The sequence below is a fragment of the Atractosteus spatula genome, chromosome 19 (assembly GCF_055471065.1).
Source record: "Atractosteus spatula isolate fAtrSpa1 chromosome 19, fAtrSpa1.hap1, whole genome shotgun sequence".
Lineage (NCBI taxonomy): Eukaryota > Metazoa > Chordata > Actinopteri > Semionotiformes > Lepisosteidae > Atractosteus > Atractosteus spatula.
Genome location: NC_142724.1, coordinates 6,781,706 through 6,804,555, shown reverse-complemented (window position 1 = coordinate 6,804,555; position 22,850 = coordinate 6,781,706). Strand labels below are relative to the sequence as shown.

At 39.7% G+C, this 22,850-nt stretch overlaps 1 protein-coding gene across 2 annotated transcripts; it reads left to right on the top strand.

The window, feature by feature from the left end:
* Positions 1-2,566: 2,566 nt before the first annotated feature.
* On the top strand, positions 2,567-17,286 carry samhd1a (SAM domain and HD domain 1a). Of its 2 annotated transcripts, none has more exons than XM_088937382.1 (16): positions 2,567-2,915; positions 3,991-4,057; positions 4,380-4,452; positions 4,664-4,824; positions 5,166-5,281; positions 5,407-5,477; positions 5,753-5,902; positions 9,395-9,495; positions 9,817-9,925; positions 10,298-10,389; positions 10,568-10,683; positions 11,495-11,634; positions 12,034-12,126; positions 12,406-12,510; positions 13,618-13,746; positions 14,327-17,286. In XM_088937382.1, exons 1-16 carry the CDS (start codon positions 2,729-2,731, stop codon positions 14,513-14,515), a joined length of 1,899 nt encoding a protein of 632 aa, XP_088793508.1. In that variant the 5' UTR covers positions 2,567-2,728; the 3' UTR covers positions 14,516-17,286. The 2 variants fall into 2 exon arrangements, with proteins under 2 accessions (XP_088793508.1, XP_088793507.1); XM_088937381.1 differs by having other exon boundaries at positions 13,609-13,746.
* The last annotated feature ends 5,564 nt before the right edge of the window (positions 17,287-22,850 follow it).

The following is a 22,850-nucleotide window of genomic DNA, read 5'->3' as shown; positions in this document are numbered from 1 at the left end:
GCCTCAGTTCGGTTTGCACATTGAAAACTTCTGACCTATGCTCTTGTAGTCCAATTTAAAGAGCAAAAATTTCAGACCACACCCTCGAACGCGAGAACCCGACCACTAGTGGCTGAATAATGACAGAAAGTGGGAAAGCGGGCAACGGCTGGACTTGAAAGTGCAGTTTAAATCGCCTGGTCAACACTTTACCCCAAGAGAGCTGACAGCCGTGTGTGCAGCATCAGTTTTATCTGTTTGCTTCCCGTTTTGTTATCCAGTTCAGAAAAGGTGCAGTAATTCAAAGGATGTGGTTTTATTAACTTGACCATCTTCACAGCATTGTGCAGTACTTCCCTTGCATTGGCAGGCATGTGGCAATTTGTTCCCTGTGTTTCCTGTAATGCACCCCTATTGCATCTTGAGCCACTCCTTTAACAAGCCCCTTGTTGTTGATTTTGCACCATCAGTGCAATTTTCAACACATCTTGAACCCTGTGATCATTGATGAAATGGTTAGTTGTTCAGCTAGATAACATTTTGCAAAATAAAATTTCTCATGTGTGGAACCTGAATTATTAATCTATCACATATGTTTAAGGAGATAAACAAAGTCTACCACATCTGTAGACTCAATTGTAGTGCGAAATAACTGTAGCTGACGATTCACTTCACTAATTTACACAGAACAGCACGAGCCATGTCACTGATGAGCCATGAGATAGTGTTTGATAATTGGTAAAAATGACTTTTCTAGCCTTATCCCCAAGCATGGTGCCAATGAGGGATGTCACTGAAGACATTATTCTTTGGCTATCTCATCATATTTGCCTAGCCTTGTCCATTGTTGGCTCGTCAAGTATTATCCTTGAAGAGTCTTTGTACTGTCAACTCTAGAGTGCAAAATGTATGTTTTTACCCATTCAAAAAGTGATCATAGCTTGTCTTTGTGCTTCTCGTGTTCTGTTTCCAGCTCACTTGTTTTAAACTCTTGGTTGAACACACTTCACCACATCACACGCGCTGTGGTTGAGGAAAATCAGTGGCTCCAGTCCAGGTGAATCCTATCTTAAGGTGTTTTTGTGGTATGTTTCTTTTTCAGATTTATGCACAAAGCTCACATGCTGAGCCAGTCACTGTTTTTTGTGACTTTCTCCGCAGATATGTGGTACTGTATTTGCAATTTCATTTGGTTTGGATGGTTTTTATACACCCTGTCTTCAACCCAGTCATTTTACAATTCAAGGCTCAATGTACATAATTCACTACGAACATGTTAGAACTGACATGATTTAAAAGGGGACAAATTTTGAAATCCATATTGTGGTATAATTAGAATAAATGGTGCATATAATTTTTTCTCTGCATGAAGTATTTTCATTGTGCTGAATTTAAATTAAAAACTTAAAATGTATGAAGTGTAAGTTTGGGAGAAATAATTGATTTTTCTTATATTACATTTTTTAATTTGTGATGAGGAAGACAAAAGATGGATGTTTAAAGGATAACTATTATAAATTAATCTGGATGGTTTTTTTTAAGAGAAACGTGGGAATAAAGTGACATTATAATGAAGTAAAAACTCACGGTTATGTAATAATTTAATGAAGTAAAAGCTCCCGGTTTGATTTAAAATCTTAACTTTAAAACTGAGCATACATTATTCATAATTAATATTGGGAAATCATGTCGAGTGAATAGTTTTGCTAGCCATTGTAGGTAATTATCGTTTTTTAAAATTGTTTTTGTTTTATAAGGAAGCTGGGAAGCCCTTCTATAAAAGCTTTCGTTTGTCAGCAGTAATCAGGCGGATGGCTCTGTTTTCCTGAAAAACGAGGTCTTGCAACACAAGTACAGTAATTAAGATGATAATTGTTATGCGAATGAAAGAAAACATCGCGCTTGCCTGACAGCGGCAGCATAAGCAGTATTTTAGATGTTTTTTTAAGACATACAGGTTATAATTTGTATACTGTATAGCTCTTTATGTATATATGTAAATATATTCAACTAATCATATAAGTACACACATAGTTTAAGAATTTTAAGTTCGTTTCTACTAAGATTGAAGGCGTTTTGGTTTTACCTGTAATTATAAATTGATCGAGAGGATAAGGGATGATGAAAAAACAACAGACAGAATTTCAAAGTAGGGCTTTTACTTTTGTAATACTGCAGTCTGGAATTGTTTGAAAGAAAGCTCCACTCAAATAACGGGTCTCATATATTGCTCATTAGGGCTATTATTTTTGTACTTTGAAAGAGAAGGGATATACAGTAGATGTAACCAGCATACAAAGTACAGGCGCGATGTTGCATGTCGTTCTTTGTCTGCTCCTTGCTGTTAAAACATCTTTCATTTTTCATGTAATTTTCGTATATGGAAATTGTAGCTGTTTTAAACTTAAGTTTGTTTTAAAATAATTTAATAACTGAAAGCAGTGGTGAAAAAAATGAAACCCGGTAGATGGCACCACTAGTTTCTACGTCACGGTCCAGAATGCAGGCGTGGGCTCCCGATGAGAGGCGGCGCTTTCTGGTACAACTGCATTCATATGACAGTTTGACCAATAAGAGCTGGAGTGGTTGGTGTAGGTTGAGCTTTTGCTGGAGCCGGTAAAACTAAAGCGGATGTGTAAAGGAGGCGATAGCACTCACACGAGTGGAAAACCGAATCGATTTCGTTTGTGTATATATTTTTTGAACGTACGCAAAATTATTGCATTTGATACTTTTACAAGAGATAAGCATGAGCCGGAACGAAAATCGAAAGCGTTTGAGAGAAGAGATCTTGCCTAATGACTTGTGCGTAACTCCCGAAAAGAAGGTTTCAGACGTTTCGTGGCGACACACCGATTATCAGGGCTGGGGTGTTGAAGAAACGTGCAAATATCTGCAACTGAAAGGGTTTGGAGAATGGCAACAAAAATTTAGAGGTGGGGGTGTTTTCTATTTTTAAAATGCAATGGACGTCATGCATGCGCGTTTTCTACAGATTAGGAATAGGCGTTTAACCTGAGCTGTAGTAACACTTTCTCGTTCGGAAATAATACATTGTGGTATCAAACTACTGTAATTTGATTAACTATAACTGGTTTATGGTATTTAGACTCGTGGGTATCGGTGCACGAATTTACATCAAAATACTTGACTCTGATATATACTGTACATAGAAGCTGAAGTAGTTTCATCTGTAAATTTCCGTAGTTTCGTAAACGACCCACGTCGAATTTGGTAAAGCATGGCAGAAAACATCAGCCGATTCCTGTAAAGACTGTCATTAAAAAATGTTTTTACAATAAATTATTTATTTTACAATAAATACATTTCACCAAGTGGAGTAACGTATCTTTATAATAACCCATATTATTTTTTACTATGGAATGTAGGTCCTGTGCAAACCAAAAGAAGCTTTTTAATGTTTTTTAAAACACTGCTGGTCACTATCCGAAACCGCTTCTCCTCCACTCAGTGTCGTTCACTTTCGTTTTCCTCCATGTAGTTCCTGGACCTTGTCCAAAGGTTCCTGGACCTTCGTATTCCAGACTGTGGGAGCTTGGTGTCTGTATTTTTAGATCCTCTTATCAAATATATTATGCAGCAGCAAGAAGTTGTTTTCAATCTTGGGTTGCATTTGACTGGACCAAAGTGCACCAAGTGTGCCAAGGAAGATAGCATACACATTGCTCTAGGGAGGCAGCAAGCGAGCAGCAGTAACTCTAAACTAATTTTTATATTCAATTAAACGGATTGTGATTGAGTCATATACCATATTTTTAAATCATGAACTCTTGCACATGAGAGAAAAGGAATTACATTGTTTGTTGACAGCCTGTACTCATGTTTAAAACCCTGCTTTTGTCATTTTAAGTAACCTGCATTTTGAATTGCACTGTACCTGTGTCTAGTGATGTGGCAGTGCATTACTGAACTTCTGTACATTAAAGCACTACTGAGCTATATTGCAGCCCTTTTCTCTTCATGACCTTGACCCCTTTTTTGTTCTTTCAGATCACCAGATTACAGGTGTGGGCCTGCCCTACATTACTGATGCTCACCTGGAGAGAATGGGGATTGGGTAAGGGAGTTTACAATGACGTAAATTAATAAAAAGGGCATGCTTGTACAGTATACTGGCTGCTTGAGCACAGTTCTTATTTTGCGTTTAGGTCTTCTTGCCAGCTTCCTTCATTTTGGAATAGCTGATCTAAAAGTGAATCCAATTAAAGCTCTTAAGGCTTAATGTTAAGAGCCTCTCCATGCTGATGTATGAACTCGGGCAACCTCTGATCTCTAAACACCTTCAGGACTTAAGAATTTAACTTATTCTGCATGAACCCCCAGTAACTTCCAGGACTGTTAACTATCTGTTGTGCTCATTGTTTGCTTTTATTTTTCAGACCTCTGGGTGCCCGATTACAGATTCTTCACTGTCTGAGAAATCTATGGCAGTTTTCTGTTGACAGGATGAAGGTAGAGCTGTTTTTTTTAATGTGGTTTTTCCATCTTAATTTTCCAGATTCACATGGATAGTGTAGGAGCTGGAACTGGTAAAGATCTGGATGTAGTAAGGGGGATAGCAGCTGTTTTTGCAGCTCTAATGTCTCTGTTAAAATAAATCTGAACGTTTTTTATTTATTGATATTCAGAATTTACCTTCACCTCCTACCTTCCTGCCTTCCAGGTCTTCAACGACCCCATCCACGGTCACATTGAGATGCACCCCTTGCTGGTGAAAATCATCGACACCCCCCAGTTTCAGAGGCTGCGCTTCATCAAGCAGCTGGGTGGTACCTACTTAGTGTTTCCTGGAGCTTCCCACAACCGGTTTGAGCACTCCATCGGGTAGGCAAACCCTGCACTGGCACAGCTCCACGTCCACTGTCTGTTCATGTTAGTGAAGGTTTATAGTTTGCCCAAACTCTTAACGTAATGGCAGTAACATGGAGTTCTCTCAGTTCATCTTCACATGAAAGTGAAGCTTTTTTTAATGTCCAAGCTGTACGCCTTTTGTTAACATGAAGGAAGCAAACAAAGGAAATTTACTCGGAAATCCTGCAGCTGCCACAGTAGGCGTGTTTCCTTGCTGACGCAGGCGGGAGTACTGTGGCAGCAGTCTTGCTGTGCACTGAGCGGCATTGAGCAGGTGTGTTGGTGATGGTTCATAGGTTGTGCGTTTCTCTCAGGGTGGGCTACCTGGCGGGCCGGCTGGTCCAGGCCCTGTATGAGCGACAGCCGGAGCTGCGGATCACCCAGAGGGACATGCTGTGTGTGCAGATCGCAGGGCTGTGTCACGACCTGGGTGAGCCATGTCCCTCATAGCCTCTTCGGTTGGCTGTGGCTTTACTTCTTAACTCTTTCGATCACCTCTGCATGGTGCACAGGCGGAACTAACAGTTTGTTTTGTTCTCTCTTATTTGTTCCTAGGACACGGCCCTTTCTCTCACATGTTTGATGGAATATTCATCCCTCAAGCCCGCCCAGGCTTTAATTGGAAGGTAATGGAAGAGAATTTTGTATATTTTTTTGGATTTAAGTGCTGTGGCAAAATAATGACGCCAAGGCCAAGGCCACAAGATCAAATGAGAAAAAATTATAATTATGCTGCATTTAACTAAGAATAACATAATTTCTCTGTGTTATTTGTCTCTTCACACAAGATGTGCTAGGCCTCTTAACTGTACATTGTGACTCATTTTCTCACTTTTTATCTGTGGCTGGATCCACCTTGTTATCCTGAGGTCCTGAGTAATTGTGTACCTGCATGTTCCAGCATGAGACTGCCTCTCTTCAGATGTTCGATCACCTGGTATCTGCCAATCATCTGGAGACTGCGATGAAGCAGTATGGCCTAGTTCTTCCGGATGACATCATTTTCATCAAGGAGCAGATAGCTGGGCCCACTTACCAGAACCAGTCTTCAGTGAGTAATGAGCCAACAGGATTGTGCATGAGCATGTAGACAATTAAGGCGCAGAGGTGAACACCATGGATGGAATGGGGTTTGGTGAGCTCATACAGTTAAGCAACATAAAGCCAATAACAGACTGCATCCACCCAACACATCTTCACATACCGTCCTAACTCCACACCAGTAATTACCTAATGAAGCAATAAAGTAAATAATAATATAACAAATGGGGGATTACAAAGTGGGTGAAAATCAGGGTTTGACCAAGCAGTTTAGTCAGTAATTATTTATAAGCCCCAACTTGAAAATGATTTCTAGCAATATACCCGAGTGGCTGGAATAAGTAGAGGCAGGTGAATTTCTTTGTTCTCCAGCACAGCTTAGTAGAGAGGAGTAATAATCCAGGCACACATGGTTAAACAAATATTTATTCCAAATACAGAACACAAACTACACTACACACAACATACAACACACAAGATACGTTATGTACGGTATTTACAAGCAAGGTGTTTCAGAGGCCGAACATTCTGGTCACCCCTAGAAAACCTCAGACTGCTACTAAGCATTAAACTCTTAATATGCCTTCTAACTAAATACAGTGCAAACTGCAGTTAAATCTCTCTCTCTCTGCACCCCAGATGCCACAAAATAAATGGGAGCCTATATCCCTATCCATAAGAATGCACCCTAAGCAGGAAAGATGTTTCTTACTGAGGTATATTTTACCCAGGAAACCCAAGTGCCCTAAAACGCAGAATAGCACACTCTCTCTAACAAGGTTCAGATACTTAGCTCTATTCAGGTTTGATTTGGATGATCATGAAGTAGGGACTTTCGCCTGGCGCAAGCTTCAAGTCCCAACTCCTGTGGACTGTCTCTTCTCCCTGCTCCTCCTCGTTTCTTCCTCCCTCTTCTTCTTCCGTTGTACTCTTAATGTGATCTTATTTTGTCTGTTTCTGTCCTGCTCCTTTGCAATCATTAATCCACAACTTGCCTAGGTATACTAAGATAAACTTTACAGTTGTTTCTGCTCAATAGACCCCCACATACCTCAGCAAACATCCTCTCTCCTTTGAAGTTTGAAGTGTTTACTCTTCTCAGTGTCACAAACTTCATCTAAAATCTAAGAGACACTTCTAAGTCACCTGAAGCTGTAACAGTGATAATAAAGGAAATACTGGCATCTCAGCAGCAGCAATATAAGGCTTTTTCAGCAAGAGCTGCTTTTAGCCACTTTCTCTTTTAGTACAGTTGGAAACGAGAGAAGGCCCTTTGGCCTATCTAACCTGTTTGGTAGTGAAGAAAGATATAAGATGTGAAAAAGGGTTAACTGGTTTCTTTTTGCACAAAGACGTCTTTTGGTACAAAACATTCCATACTTAAGCTCTTTTGAATTATGGCAGGGACGGGAGTTAACTGATAAGAGATTCCAAGTGCGAGCTAGAGACTCCCTAACTATGGAAGATGAGACCAGCCATTCAAAGTGTTCAAGGTCTAGAGAATGTCCGAACACAGGTGACCTCCCCCCATTACCATGGTAACAATTTTGCGTCAGAAACAGCTGAAGTTTGTTCTAAAAACTGGAGCTTTGTACCTATAATCTTTGAACAATTCCGATTGTTCCTTGCATGCAATAAAACTCGCTTGTTCAACTTCATCTCGGGGTCCAGAACTTATTTGTCTGTTACAACAATTTTGGTGCTGCAAGCAGGGTCCTCCAGAAGGCACGGGGATTTCCCATCGGCAGAAGAGACGCTTAGTGCGCACACTACAAAGAAGTAAGGACTCCTTTTTAAGTCCCGACTCTCTTGTCTGACCGATTGGGATGTCTCCGCTCCCTGCGAGGATCGCCTGAGGTGATGGAGTGAACGTGAGTTTCTGATTTTCCACTGGCCTGGGGCAGACACTGGTTTATGTAATGGGTGGTTGGCTATAAACCCAGAATATAGTCTGGCAGGCAAAGAAACCGCGGCATTGTGCGCGGAGTTCGGGACTTGGATGTGCCTTCATTGCAAGCGGATTTCAGGACTGGTTTTGCTTTCATTGCGCGCAGAGTAGTTTTGTTTTAAAAAGAAAATGGTGGGAAGTAGATAATATATGAGCACTTTTTAATGTTTTTTCTTGTTTCTGAACATACAACACTCAAACATAAGCACACCTCACAATAAAAGAGCAAATCACTCAGTAGCAGGATTTAAAGGACGTTGAGAGCCGAGGATAGCTCTGAGTGGAGCCCAGTGCGTAACCCCGGGGCAAAAGCAGCAATGCTAGCATTCTGGGGATGATGAATTACTGATCCAGGAGGAGGATTGCTTGTGTTCTCATTCCTTACCTGTGAACAGTGAATTGTAAGTCCTCTTTAAAGACTCTTAAGAGGCATTTAGATCTGGAGTTAAAAGACTCCCTAGTTGCATCAGTGCAGCAATATACAGGTTCTTCCAAGTAAAAAGCACCTGCCTGGATCAACCTGGATGTTGACTGTAAATGTCAACTAATATCATTGGTTGTAATGCTTGTTTTATTTGTGGAGGCCAGTAAAATGATATTCAACAGTTAAAATAAAGCGGAAATCCATATTTCACATACAATGTTACTGATATTCAGGGCTGGATTTTGGCATTCCGTAGGCCCTAGGCACTTTCACTCCGAAATGTGCAAAAAGAGGGGTAAACACCAATTGAATTACGTTGATTGACATGATGCACTTTAAACTATTGTAATGACCGGGGGATTCCAACAGAATGAAGCTCACACGTGCCAGCAACAAGATGTTTATTTACCTTCGCCAGTTGTACTTTGACAGACAGAGATTGAAACTCCTGGAAGGGGTTACACACACACAGGGTAAGGATTAAGGAGGGGTACTTCAGTTTAGGGTGGGTTACAAGGACAAAGCAGCAAACACTGACAACTATTTACAATGGCTCTTCATAAACTCTCTAGGCTATTTACACTGCCAGGTCAATTTGAGATCAACACACTGACCTCACATACAGCCCCATGGCTGCTGCCCCCAGCCTGCCTTGTGGACACATAGCTAAGGGGAGGTGCAGCTGCTAAAGCAACCAGTGGGGGCGCTGCACTATTCTAATGCTAAACCACGCAATTGATGGATCGAGTCGAGCGACCATCACTTCGATACTTCTAGTTTGTAGAACAGCCACTGGATAGGATATGATTATTGATTTAGAGCACCTAGAGCCGAACACGAGCATGTTGTTTCAGCTCGGTTTTCGTTAGCCACTAGTGTTTCCCTCCTTCGTAGGTCCTAAAACTTTCGTAGGCCCCAAGCACTGTGCCTACGGTGCCTAATGGGAAATCCGGCATTGCCAGTATTTATGAAGGTGCCTGTAATGCATGTAATTCTCTTGATTATTGGAAAACTGAATCACTGCCAATTTGATGTACGCTGAGGTTTAAATGTGAAGTACACACAATAAATCACAAGGAAGCTATTTAGGAAAATGAACCCATTGCTTTTTCCTTTTGTACTCCTTCCAGTGGCCTTATCGGGGCCGTCCAGAAGAGAAGGGCTTCCTGTATGAGATTGTGGCCAACAAGAGAAATGGCATTGATGTGGACAAGTGGGATTATTTTGCCAGGTGTGTTTTCCATCTAAATTCACAACCGTGGATTTTGCTGGACTACAATGTTTTATTGCATTGCATTTGTCTGTATGTACTGTACCTACAGTATGTGTGTCTTCCAGTCTGAATCTTTTTATATGCTGTATTCAGTTGTTTAGAAACTGAAATGCTACTTCTGATGTGTACAGAATTAATTCTACTTTTGACTTGCCAAGACCCTGCCTGCAGCCTTATTACATAGACTCCTCAGAATGTACCTTCAGGTCACCTGTGCACAGGCAAGAGTATACCAAATGCTTCCCTTAATCGGTGCTGCTTTTTGTTCCTGTGTGTTAGGGATTGCCATCACCTTGGAATTCAAAACAACTTTGACTACAAGCGCTTTCTGAAGTTCGCCCGAGTTTGTGAGGTTGAGAATAAGAAACACATCTGTACCAGAGACAAGGTATTGGTGTGATTTTTTTAATGAAAATGGCTGGTAAACTTATTTGTTACAACTACATCCATTCATCACTATCAGATTTTGTTGTCAGAGGTTTTAAAGCATTATACTGTTCTGATCCTGAGCCTTTCTGTTTAAAATGTTCAGAACAGAATAATAATAACGTAAGATTAAGGCAGCAGTGTGGAGAATTGGTATGGGTTCTGGATATGTAACTGGAAGGTTGTAGGTTCAAACTGCAGCTGGGATATGTACCCAGCAAGGTACTTAAACCCAAACAGTAAAATGTTAACCAAATTAATTACTTTTTAATTTATTAATTCATGTGTGTTTTTTTATTCATGAATTTATTGACTTGTTCTGTTCTCTTTTCAGGAAGTAGGGAATCTGTATGACATGTTTCATACTAGAAACTGCCTTCACCGCAGAGCCTACCAGCACAAGGTTGGCAATATCATTGAGACAATGTGAGTAAAGTTTAAACTGCACATTCTTGTGGCTTCTAGGCTTCATCTTGAGGGTTATCTGCCATCTTGTTTTTAAGTCGAGCTTTCCATGTCCAGAGAATGACACATTTATTTATTTATTGTGTCAGTTAACAAACTACTGTAGCAAGAAAAAAATAGTAGCCTTCTTACTTTTTAGGATAACCGAGGCTTTCCTGAAGGCGGATAAATACATCCAGATTGAAGGCTCCGAAGGAAGGACATTCACAATTTCCACTGCAATAGATGATATGGAGGCCTACACCAAGCTGACAGGTTTGCTTTTTCTTTTCTGTGTTTTTTTTTTAAGTTTAGAATAACTACTTATTTTTATTCTATGCATCTGATTTTTTTTTGGCATAGCCCATGGTGTGTTGTCTGTGTCTTGGCTCATAGCTAAGAACCCTGCAACCGCACACGGGAGAATGAGGAGTAAGCAGACTCCTCTGACATGACCACCCCTCATGCTGTTCATCTTGAGGACTAGGCAGCCCCATACTGGATATTCAGCCCTGATTGCAGTTTGGGGGCTCATAAGAGGATACAGGGTTTGGCTGAAAGCCGGGTGAACCCTGGCTGACTCTCAGCCTCTGCTGAGACAAATGCCTTTACCTGTAGAGCCATTTGGGTGGCCCCTTGACGTTTCTGGTGGCTTTTGCCCCTCCCAAGAAACTGAAAGTAAAGTGTAAAAATCAGCTGTCGCAAGCGCAGAGCAGGTGGTAAAATTTGCATAATTTAAAGGCTATGTCAGAAACACCATGATGGCAGAAAACAATATAAAAAATAGGTACAAACAAAATATTTTTTTCATGATGGGAGTGTTACACTTATTTTCATTGAATCTGAAATATTGGTCCACATTTATACAAAGTGTGAAACTTAACTAAAGTTGTGTCATTCAAGATATTTCATTGTTTGTAATTCGTGTGCACTTCAGTTTTCAACATGTTAAAAGATAGAGAAAAGGCTTAAGTTATCATGCCTAGTCTTTTCAATTGCATTTACATTTTGCATTGCTAAGAGGTCCTTTTACCTCTCGGCTTCCAAAACAGTCTTTGCTTAATGGGATTATCCACCTCTCTCCCAGATCACATCTTCCTGCAGATCCTGTATTCCACCGCCCCGGAGCTGAAAGAGGCTCGGACAATCCTCAACAACGTGATGTGCCGGAAGCTGTACAAGTGCATCGGACAGACGCAGCCAAAATCAGACACAAAGATCTTGCCGGTAAAGTGGTGATAATATGTACATTTAAGAAGAGACTATTCTGGGTCCACATTTCAGACAAGCTCTTCTGCCTCGCTTATCCAGTGCTCTTTGTACTTGACTGAGAGAAATTGGCCACCCCAAGAACATTTCAGGATAAAAATATGATTAAGGAGTACTGAATGCATCAATAATAGTGGATATTATTTATTATCTGTAATCTGTTAATACATACAGTAAAGAAATTCCATCCTTGGCTATTTTTTTGTATTGAAAAGTCTTGAATTTTCATTTGGAGTTCAGGTCAACTTATAATTTATGCATATATATTTGGAGGTGATTGTATTGATTTTTGTATACATATATGTCTTTGTTACAGGGTCTTACTGTTGCTGACACTTTTGGTTTCTTTTTCCTCAGCATGAGCTGGACACTTTGGCCAGCGATGTTGCGAAATCTATCCCACAGGTCCCATCAGATGTGAATCTAGATCCAGGAGACTTCATCGTCAGTGTGAGTTGATAAGCATTTCGTTCCAAACACAAGTATGTGCAAGTTGTCTTTTATTTACTTGCACCATTTGGACGTTGTGCCAAAATTCTTGGTCCCAATTAACATAGATACTAGAACTGTCATATCAGGAAGCAGTTGAACATCAAAATGTTTAATTGTCCCAAGCTTGAGTTACATACTGTATGACTTCAGCAGCATGGTTTTTGAATAACGTTTTAAATAACATATAGCCTAGAACTCTGAAAAGGGTGAATTTTTAAATCATTTCTTCTATTCTAGGTGATAAACATAGACTATGGAATGAAGGAAAAAAATCCCATTAACAAAGTGCGTTTCTACTGCAAGAATGACCCTACCAATGCCATCAGAATTCGTAAAGACCAGGTAAGCCCTTTTCTGTGTAAACATAGTAACAGTTGTTATTGCAGGTCAGAATTCTCTGGGCTTACCTATATGTTCTGTGCAATTTGCTATGGATCTTTGGGCTATTTTTAGGTGGAAAATTGTAGTTCCACTAGAAAAATTCCACTATTAACTTTGCACCAAACAGAAAACAAATAAGGTTTAGTGAAAGACAATTATTTATTTTCCATTCAGACAGGATGTATATTGATTTCCATAGAAACTGTATTCCATTCATATTCATTCAATTCCTTCTTTATCCATTCAATTATTATTCTAATAACAATTTACAATTATATAGCGCTTTTCATTCCAAAGTACTTTAGTCATAGAAGGAGACCTATTTCATATATTCAGAGCATCACACACCTAGGTGATGTGTGGTAGTTCATGCTTTTACAACAGATCAAGAGCAGAAGTGAGAAATTGCTTTGTCGGGCTGATTAAGGCAAAACTTTAGGAAAGCCACACAAGCCTATTAGCCTAAAGTGAAATTTCAACAGGACACTGAGATTAGAGCACTTGAAATTTCAAGAGGAGCCATGGGATCTTTAATAACTAGTCAGAACCTTGGTTTTATATCTCATCTGAAGGACAGCACCTCCTGTAGCACAGTATCACTGGTCACCAAACTGGGGCACTGGTCTGGAAATTCTGGTGCACAAGGACAGTGGTCCACTGGTCCACCAGCATCTTAAGACAGCAGCCTGGATTTCCTTGGAGGTCCCCCTGCCCAGTACTGGCCATACCCGGTTTAGTTTAGATATCGCATGAGATTATGTTACATTACTAATGGTAAAGCTGCTGCCAGTTAGGACTGTACTAGTACCTGTGAATCCTCCATCTACAATGCTGAACACAAACTTTGCTTCATTGCTATCTTCTTCTCTCTGGGATTTGTATTAAAAAGCTACAAGAGCTACAGTGATATAGCAAACACCAAGCCTCTTTTTTGAAATGTGTATTGCTGTGATTAAAGCTTTAGTGAAAAACAAGTGTTTACGTTCTCTTTGGGATACGAAATTTGCTAAATGCGTTCTGCTTTTAAGAAAGGCCTTTTCAGCCCTATTGATTCTGCAGGTGTCTCAGCTCCTGCCTGAGAAGTTTGCTGAGCAGCTGATTCGGGTTTACTGCAAGAAGACTGATGAAAAGAGTATCGAGGCAGCCAAGAAGTACTTTGTGAAGTGGTGCTTCGATAGAGACTTTACCAAACCTCAGGTATTGCCCCTTTACTCTTTTTATCTTTTACTGGCCCATATCGGAGACCTGTGCTCTCTAACACTTAGTCCTTTTAGTAGCTCTTAAATAGCATTGGCTTGTTGTAATATTGCCTGAGGTTCTTCAGGATTAATGTTAGCTAAGGATATTCCAGGATATGTGAGATATGTATCTTAGTTTTTAGGAGAATAAATTTTAGATTTCAGAAAATCTAAAACTAAAAATTTGTCCTTAATTTGCTATTAAAAAGTCCTTTATAGTGAATTGACAAGTTCATTTATGAGTAATTTTATAATATTGGCATGAGTAATATGCTAAAGCAGCAGAATATGAATACCGTGCAAGGATATACTGTATATACTCTTGCAAGACATTATATGTATTTTGAGGTAATGTTAAATATGAACGATATGAAGTATTTTTTGGTTAGTAGTTCACATTAAAATTTTAAATTAAACTTTAGATCCTTTCAAATTAAGGAAGTGGTCCATGTGTGTCCTTCAGAAGTCCTTTATTTGTTTTGTTAAGGTGGTTTGAGTAGATGCCCAAATTGTCTTGATTTTACTGGTTTTATTTTTAGGATGGGGACATAATTGCCCCAGAGCTGACTCCCCTGAAAGCCAGCTGGGATGAGGACAGTGACGACGAAGAGGGAAAAGGGGTGATGAGCAGAGTCCCGATCAATTCCAAAACGCGAACCAAGCTCATCCTCGAGGGATGGCCGGAGAGCACTGGAAGGCAAAGGGAAATCGAGGGAAATGTGTGTTAGAGGTGTTGAGAACAGAAGTAGAACAGTACATGCAGGGTCAGAACCTAGATCTCGTGCTTACGGTATTCTGAGTGTTGCTTTCTTAGGCAAGGTGCATAATTATTGAGATCATAAAGGAAATGAAACGTCACGTACAGTAGATACTCCAACATGGTGTGTTACGACATACTCTAGACCTTCTCAGAGCTGCTCAGAAAATCGTTGCTCAACCTAGGACTGCAGTCAGCCTGGATATTTTATTTACAATTTTATTTCTGTGCTGTACTTTTGATCTTTTTGTGTGCGATCACCACTCAAAGCGCTTTAGTATTTTTCTAGACTCTTTAAACCTGATTCTAAATGACCAGGATCTCTTGACAGTTGGGATCTTGAGTGTAAGGACTGTTAATATGATTGTAGAGAGGTGTGACAGTTAAAGAGGATTTTAGAAGTGGAGTTTGTTGGCTGCTGTCTGGAGCTTACTGCTTGGTTGATTGAAACAGGTGGTTTAAGGTTGTATTTAAAGTGTGAATTTTACATTTAAACGTCCTCTTATATACTTCAGTTTCAGAAATATGCTGCAGATTCTACCCTTCCCTATGTACTTGTTTGAATGTCAAAAAACTCTTGTGAATGTCTGAGTTCCTGCTTTTCTACCTCACCAATGGAAATTGTTGCCAGCTGTGTTTGCATAAAAGACAATCTAGGCAGTTAATCTTTCTGTTTCAACAAAGAGGCTATTATGCATAGTGTTACTAAAATTATGATGAGAATGCATCAGGATGTGCACAAAATATTTTAACTAAGTTGTCAATTAACAATATTGAGTAGTGCCAACCAAATTGGCAAGAGATACCTAGTGCAGATGTTCATAAAGTGTGCTGGGTGTTAAAGTCTTGAACACCGGACTTCTGCGTTGTCATTATCAGTTCCATCTTTGACATTGCATGCTTGTTGATAAAAAGCATGGCTCATGTTTGTTTTTAATTCAAGCTGAAGCAGTTATTGAATTCATAGGAAAGAGTTGACTTAGAATGTCAATAGACAATATAATAGAGCTCTTTATTGTCCATGAACCTCAGTGTGAGAAAACCTTTTTTTACATATCGTTTCTCAGTATAAATCTCTTGAGTATCAACAAATGCTGCCTATATTTTGATTTTGTATTGTGTTGGCAATATGTCTTTTTATTTCCAGCAGTGAATGCTTTTAAGTTTTGAATGTTTTTGTATTTGCCATGTTCTTACTTAAGAGTTTATCTTTTATGGTTATTTTTGGTTTGCAAAAGAAAACAGCATGTTTTTATTTTGGAAGAATTAAGGTTTTTATTGTTAATGTTATACAGGTCAAAATTGTGACCAGTGATGAATGTTGAGTTCCTGTTTTTTAACAGCTGTATGTATTCTGCATTTGGCATCTTTTTGTAGAAAACCATTGGCAATGGAAACTTAAGCTTGCAGGGTTTTGCGTTATCCTTGCGTATTGGTTTGTTTTAAGCTGCCTGTTAATATTCCAGCTCACCTTTTTATGCTAACTCTGCCTTACAATCCCAGCGACGTGAGTGTGTGTCATGGAGTGTGTTCTCAATTCATGTGCGTTGAGGATGTTTGCTATTGAAAATCGGTGATTCTGAATTTGTGAGGCATAAAACAGAAAATAATAATAATTCCAAAAGTACGTTTAGAAAAAAGATCTGAATATTGAATTTTGTAAATCACATGAAGAGATAGTTTTTTATGTAGCTGCACTTTGATGCTGTCCTGAATTGCTCAACTCAACATATGCATGAATGGCACACTTGTTCAATAGTTAAAATCCACTACCACTTTTACACATTTTCTCACCGTTTCATCTAGGATAAACCCTAAAAATGTTTTCAGGTGATAACTCACTGTATAGAACTAAATCATGTATATACAGTAGTGTAAAGTTTGCTTTATTCAGGTTTATAAAGGATACATACTTACTGGGAGTGGGGTTGTTACTAGTAGGAGAAATACAGGCAGAAACAAAATGAGCCTTGCTGTTGTTTTTTTTAAACGGTGGTTTTCCCTGTCATTTTTACAATATACCCTCCCGGTTGGAAATGGTCACTCGTGAAGCTGTCTCCGCACGAGGAGAATGAGGATGGGCGGGCGGGCCGCTCGAATCCTCTCGCCCATCGATGCCCCCCGCCACGGCTCACAGAGAGGTCCACACTGACTGCAGGGCACCCAGGAAGCCTCAGGGGTTACCTCTTCGCTGGGAGCCGCTGGAACCCGGGCCGAGCCTGAGGAATCCCAGTTAGTGACTTGACCCGGGTTCAAAACTGAGTCATCTAGATGGTAGGAGCAATGGAGCAAGCTCCTTTACAGTCAAGCATATTTTTAATTTTATGATGAGTATACTATTCGCCTACATTTTCAACACCCTTTTTCTTTCATGGTGATCGTTAGGCCAAATGCATACAATTTCCTATTTATTCTTTTTATTGATTTTGAAGTGGTGTACAGGCCTCACACACAAGACCTTTTTCTTTTACTTACTCACGCTCTTCATTTTTGCCGTTTCACGTTTTCTGTGCTTGGTGGTGTTTACTTATTTTACACGCATCACTTTGAGGTTTCTTATTTTCAGAAGTTTTAAAATGAAAAATGTCAAATTGTAATTCAAAATGGCTTATATACTGGGGTGGTTTGCGTACCAATATCAGGCTTCATGGACTCACGAATGTTCTAGAATGTAACCTTCTGCACAGTGTGTACTTTTCATTAGTATATGGGGTGGGGGATCACAATAAATTGTGTTCTAACAAAGTTTCATGTGTGGTTCGTAATATATTATGATTGACCAAACATGCTAGTGAAATATACAAAAGATGCACATTTAATATACCAGTCACTAATCCACCTGAAGAAGGCTCCACAGCCGAAACGTCCCTTTTTTTCCTCTTTTCAGCATGTAATAAACCTTTACTTGTTCCTTTGTAGCCTCCACATGCTGATACAGCTCCTTACTTGAACTATTAACCCAACTGTATGCAAACATATGTAAAATACCAGGTCTGTTGTCTTAAGAAAAACTTAAAAGGTCTTAACAGCCATATGAGGATTTTTTTTACCTTTATTAACATCATCGTCATGCAGTTCTGAGGCACATGTATTGCAGAGAACAGACTTCATGTGAAACAATAAGAAAAGAAAGGGGTTGATAATAAGAGTCACTGCCACTGAACTATTAAAGTCTGTAGCTGGGGAATAAAATGTTACAAATAAATAGGAAAAATGTGCTTACTGTAACTGTGAACTGTGTCCTGCAAGTTTATCAGGGTAAACCCTTAGGAAAAAGAATACAAATCACACTTTTAAAAATAAATTACTTGTGTCCTAGTGTAATAAAGTCCATTCATGCTCATTCTCTTTAATCATTAAAATATGAAAGTATTATAATGTCATTGTTTTTCTCACTCATCCTTGGTTTGGGTGTCTCAAAGTGATAATACACTTAGGCAGGTGAAAAAGGTGCTGAACTGTCCATGGTGCTGGACCAGTGTATGAGACGTTCTGAGCACCTTCTCCTAGAAAATTCCCAGCAAGATCGTATTGTTCAAGTTCCATTAAAAAATTTAAATACGTACCATGATAGATGCGTGTGGCCGTGCTATATTGTGAATATAGTCAGTTAAAAGGAGGTGTCGGCAACACATTTTTACTGTGACTATATTCACGATATAGCAAGGCCTCGAGTGCCTATTGCTTTTAGAAAACAGTTGCGAAACATGGGATTGCTATATAGAATGAATTTTAATTTCAAAATTTAACACGACAATTTAGCTGTTTACGTTACTCCGCCAGACAACATAGTCCATCGTTGCTGCGCAACACAGAAACACAGCCACAGTTAACATTAACTAGCAAAGAGAGGCCATTAGCTAGCCAATATGATAAAGGAATAAATTACTTATTTTTGTGCACATTTGAATATTTCCAGCGATCGTACAAACTGTCCAATCCTGAGTTCGTCGGGCATTTTTTTTTCGCCGGGGGAGTGCTGCTGGTCTCACTGCCAAGATATCACTCCAGCGCTTTCGGTCATTAAAATTGGGTTTCCAATAACTCCTTGGTGAACTCTCGTTTTTATTTACAGAACTCAGTCTGTGTAAATCGACAGGAGTAACCGTTTATCCCACTGCAAGAGGTCTTGTTACTTCCTCTTCAGCGTTCTATCGTTTCAGACGTCACAAAAGATGATTAACAGTGAACCGAAAGCTGATACTGAGCATGCAAACAGCTAATTTGTATTCAAGATCTGCGCCGTACTCGACACAAAACCTGTTTTCAGGTCACACCTCTCCATTCAGTAATCTTTTTCAGCCTCGTCAACATTCATTACTGTCTTCTACATAAAGACATACCCATATATTCACAATTGCGTTTCACACGGGTGTGTTTCTGTCTAATTACCTGTCAGCTGTCATGCATTTATTTATCATCGGTGGCGAAGCACATTTCATCGTGTTGATAAATTACCGTATTAATTCATCTGCGCAGTACCCTAGTGTCTATGTAAAATAATACTGCCGTTTGTTGTGTTGAAAAAATCAGAAAAGTGGTTTGGGATCACAAAATGAAAAGTGAGTAATGTACTATTTGTACCTTGACAGTGCTCCCTCATTTTACTGTGCTTCTCTCCGTGCTCATCTCTTTGCCATCAAATCGTGACCCAATCCTTTAAATGGAAACTGTGTTTTGAGTCTGTGAAGGGGGTGTTTTGGTTATTGCTGAGAATATTCCATGACGTTCTTGCTCCCTTCTGTATTCATAAGAATGTAGATGACTTATACTGTATACATTATGAAGTGCAGTGGTCCTAGTACAGATCCATGTGATACTCTACTAATGAAATAACGATTAGCTGAAGCTTTCACCTCTGTACTCTGTTTTCTCTCCTTTAACCAGTACTTAATTTACAAAAAACACATTGTATCAAATAGCAAACATTAATTTATCTTTCAAGCATAATATATTATGTCACACATTAAATTTATATTGATATGATATTTAAATTGAAGTTCAAAATTTTAATTTCAAATATTTTTTGGTTCCATACTTTAGCATCAAGAGATTTTTAGATGATCCCCTTTTAAGAACATGTCCTTTATTAAACTCAGTTTTACATCACCCTGTAAGACAATGCAGAGCAATCACATTATTTTAATTACATTACAGGCCTATTTAGGTCATGGTTATATCTAAGGATGAGCTAGGACTGGGAGTAGGTTTTAGGGTTAAGATGAATGTTTGAGTCTGGGCTAGGATTACAGTTATAGTTAAAGGTTAAAGGTTAGGGATGTATAACTTATTTGGCTTGGTGATAAGATTTTAACCATCCCAGAAGTGATATAAAGTGGCTATCAAAAGTATTCAGCTCCCCATGTTCCTTTTAAACTTTGTACTGTGTAAAAATATTGAATCATCATACATTTAATTGGGATTTTTTGCCAAAGTGAAAATAAAATTCTACAGATCCTCCTAAACTATTTATAAGCACAATACAGAAAACTCATTGCACAAGAATTCACCACACATGAGTCAATGTCATTGTAAATATAATTGTTGGAAATTGTGTTGATCACTGTCTCATGATGGAAACTCACTGGCTGTTGATGTCCCAGTAGGGCATGAGCCACTGAACACACAGACCTGAGGATAGTAGGTAACAATAACCTCCTCCCAAATTATTCTTTCGATAATATCATCTCCCCATCTGGGGAGGAGTCCTTAATTGCCCAGGTTGCTGCTCATCTTGAAAGTCTGTCCTGCCATGATCAACAGCAAGGAGTCACACCCACACATTTCCATGACTTGTCACACATGCATGAGTTGGCAATGATTTCCAGCTGATGTTCCCTGCATGCATAGCTTGACCACATTTTCCAGATCCCAGCTGTCCTTTAATTGATATCTATCAATCCATTCATTTTCTAACTGCTTCTTCTAATTCTGGGTCATGGGGGAGCCCATGGCATGTAAGAATATAAAGAGCTTAAAATCACTAAAGATTGTAAAAAAAAAAAAACAGTGTGCTGATAAAAAATAGTACCAGTTCTCCACACAATAAATCAGACCTGGCTGTGCAAACTGCTAATTCATACTCAGGATCAACACAAACCTGTTTTTAGCTTACACCCGTCAGTTCAGTAGTTTCCTTCTCCTCCATAAATTCATACAAACATATTCAGAATAGTACTTACACAAAACAATGTGTTTTTATACAGGCATGTTTCTGTCTAATTGGTTAATTAGCTGCCAGCTGTGATTTATTGAAGAATCCTCAGTGAAGAAGCATATCTCAATGTGTTAATAATTAGAATGGGATTACCCTATTAATTGATCCGAGCAGTCTCCAAATGTCTGTGTAAAATACTAAATAATATAAACAGTAATTTTTTGTCAGTTTTGTTGAAGGTGGGACTTCAGGCACATGCTGTTTATATTAACAGGAACAACTGAAATGTACTAACTATTGGAAGAAATACAAAAAACTTTGGATTGCTCTAGCTCTAGATCTGACGGGAAGTTTTTGGACATATTTACTACCAAATGGGGGTCAATGCAACAAGATGTCTGTGTTCATAATAATTATTAGCTGATATCTAATAATTGTATTATACAGTATTTCAAAATATTTTAATTTTGTTTGCTGGGAATACATTGTTGTATTTTATGTGCTTTATTTTTAGCAGACTCCATGTGAAATTATATTGTAATGACAAATAGTGCGAGTTGAAATTGAATTCTAAATGTTACGGTCACTCTGCTGTTTCACATCCATGCGAGTTGCAACCACAGTGGCTGGCAGCTACATTTCCACTCGGCCTTGATCACCAAGGAGACAGAATACACAGATCACCTGGCTTCAGTGAAACATCACTCAATACCTTGGGGTATTTCAGCTCAGCTTGGTCCCTCCTCTGCGCTCCAGTATTAATGTTTACAACACTTCACTCCTGAGCCATCTTACAGTCTCCCAGCGGAGCCCTTCCTGTTCCAGGTATCCAGTGCTCTTGGACTCCTCCACCCAAGAAGTCCAGTACCCCGGCAGACGACTCCCTTGGCCCAGTCTCTCCTACGTCTGCTCTGACGGCATGCACTAGCCTGGTCTTGAAGAAGACCCCCTGAAGAGAGCATACCCTGGTCAACCCATCTTTCTGTTACATCGTGGAAAACCAGGGACTAAGGTGGACAGGTTTTGCAGATGTCTGCTTTTTATTGTGCATAACTCACAACTGACACAGAATGTCAAAAAACCCGCCGAGGCACCCAAGTGCTGTAAAGCAGTAACCCCCAAAACCCAAAGCGCAACAGCGTGGTAAACCCCAAACAGACACTGTGTGCGACATAACACTTTCGGCATGCCTTGCTGATGACTGTACCGGCTTGAGAAGGAGTTCCCTGTCTGGCCCAAAGGATACTCTTTCTGCTAACCCATTCAGCCCTTGCTCCCAGAGCCTGGGGACTAGGAATTCAGACAGTTCCTGTGGAGTCCGACACCCCTGGCAGCCCCTGCTCTTGGAGCCTGGACGCGGGTTTCCCCGGACAGTCTCGCCTCAGGCTGTCTTTGGGTCTAAAGCCCGGGTGAAGTGAGCCCACCACTCCCACCTGGACTGTGATGCCCTAGCTCTTGGGTCCATTAACACTTTTGCGTCCACTCTTGTTCCCTGGGGGGTGGCGCCTGGTCGTATCTCTAAATCCTTACAATTATTCCCCAGTGAAACGTTTGAGACGACATAGACACAGTGGTTTGGAGGTTTGGAGACACTTTCCCCACTGACTGCTACGGATGCCCATCCACTTGGTAAGTAATTGTTAGATCTGACTGGTAGACAATACTGTATCTCTAAGTATTGTGAGAAATGCTCTGTAATACTGTTGTTCTGGGTACCTGTGACCCTGGGTACCTGAAGGGTAAAGTCCACTTTCTGCTCAGTTTATTTATGTGCTCAGTGTTTATCAATACTGGCAAATAGGTCGTGTCACATTAATAGTGGTCAGGAAGATGTAATCTTATGTGACTTTTGAAGAAGGAGAGTACTTCGTCAGTCTTTTGAGCATCACTTTGGGCTCTGAAGCCTTCCTTTCCCTTGTTTCAGCAACACCCTGATCATAACAACATGTTCTAGTAATGTGCCTTTTACCATTATTGATGAGTGAGCTGGCAACAATAATGTAAGATGAACACATTGTGGATCTCTGAATCACTACCTCTCCCTAGCTCATCCTTTTAGCTTTGTTTTCTTGGTTGAATTCTTTCTAAGTATGTCACATACTGTACTTTCTGGTGACCACGTCAGTCAAGATGGGTGAAATATCTCAAT

Excerpts from the sequence above, each read along its gene's own strand:
- samhd1a (XM_088937381.1), top strand. The coding sequence starts at position 2,729 with ATGAGCCGGAACGAAAATCGAAAGCGTTTGAGAGAAGAGATCTTGCCT. Across the intron at positions 4,058-4,379 it reads CTGGAGAGAATGGGGATTGG|ACCTCTGGGTGCCCGATTAC; the intron begins GTAAGGGAGTTT and ends TTTATTTTTCAG. Across the intron at positions 10,684-11,494 it reads GGCCTACACCAAGCTGACAG|ATCACATCTTCCTGCAGATC; the intron begins GTTTGCTTTTTC and ends CCTCTCTCCCAG.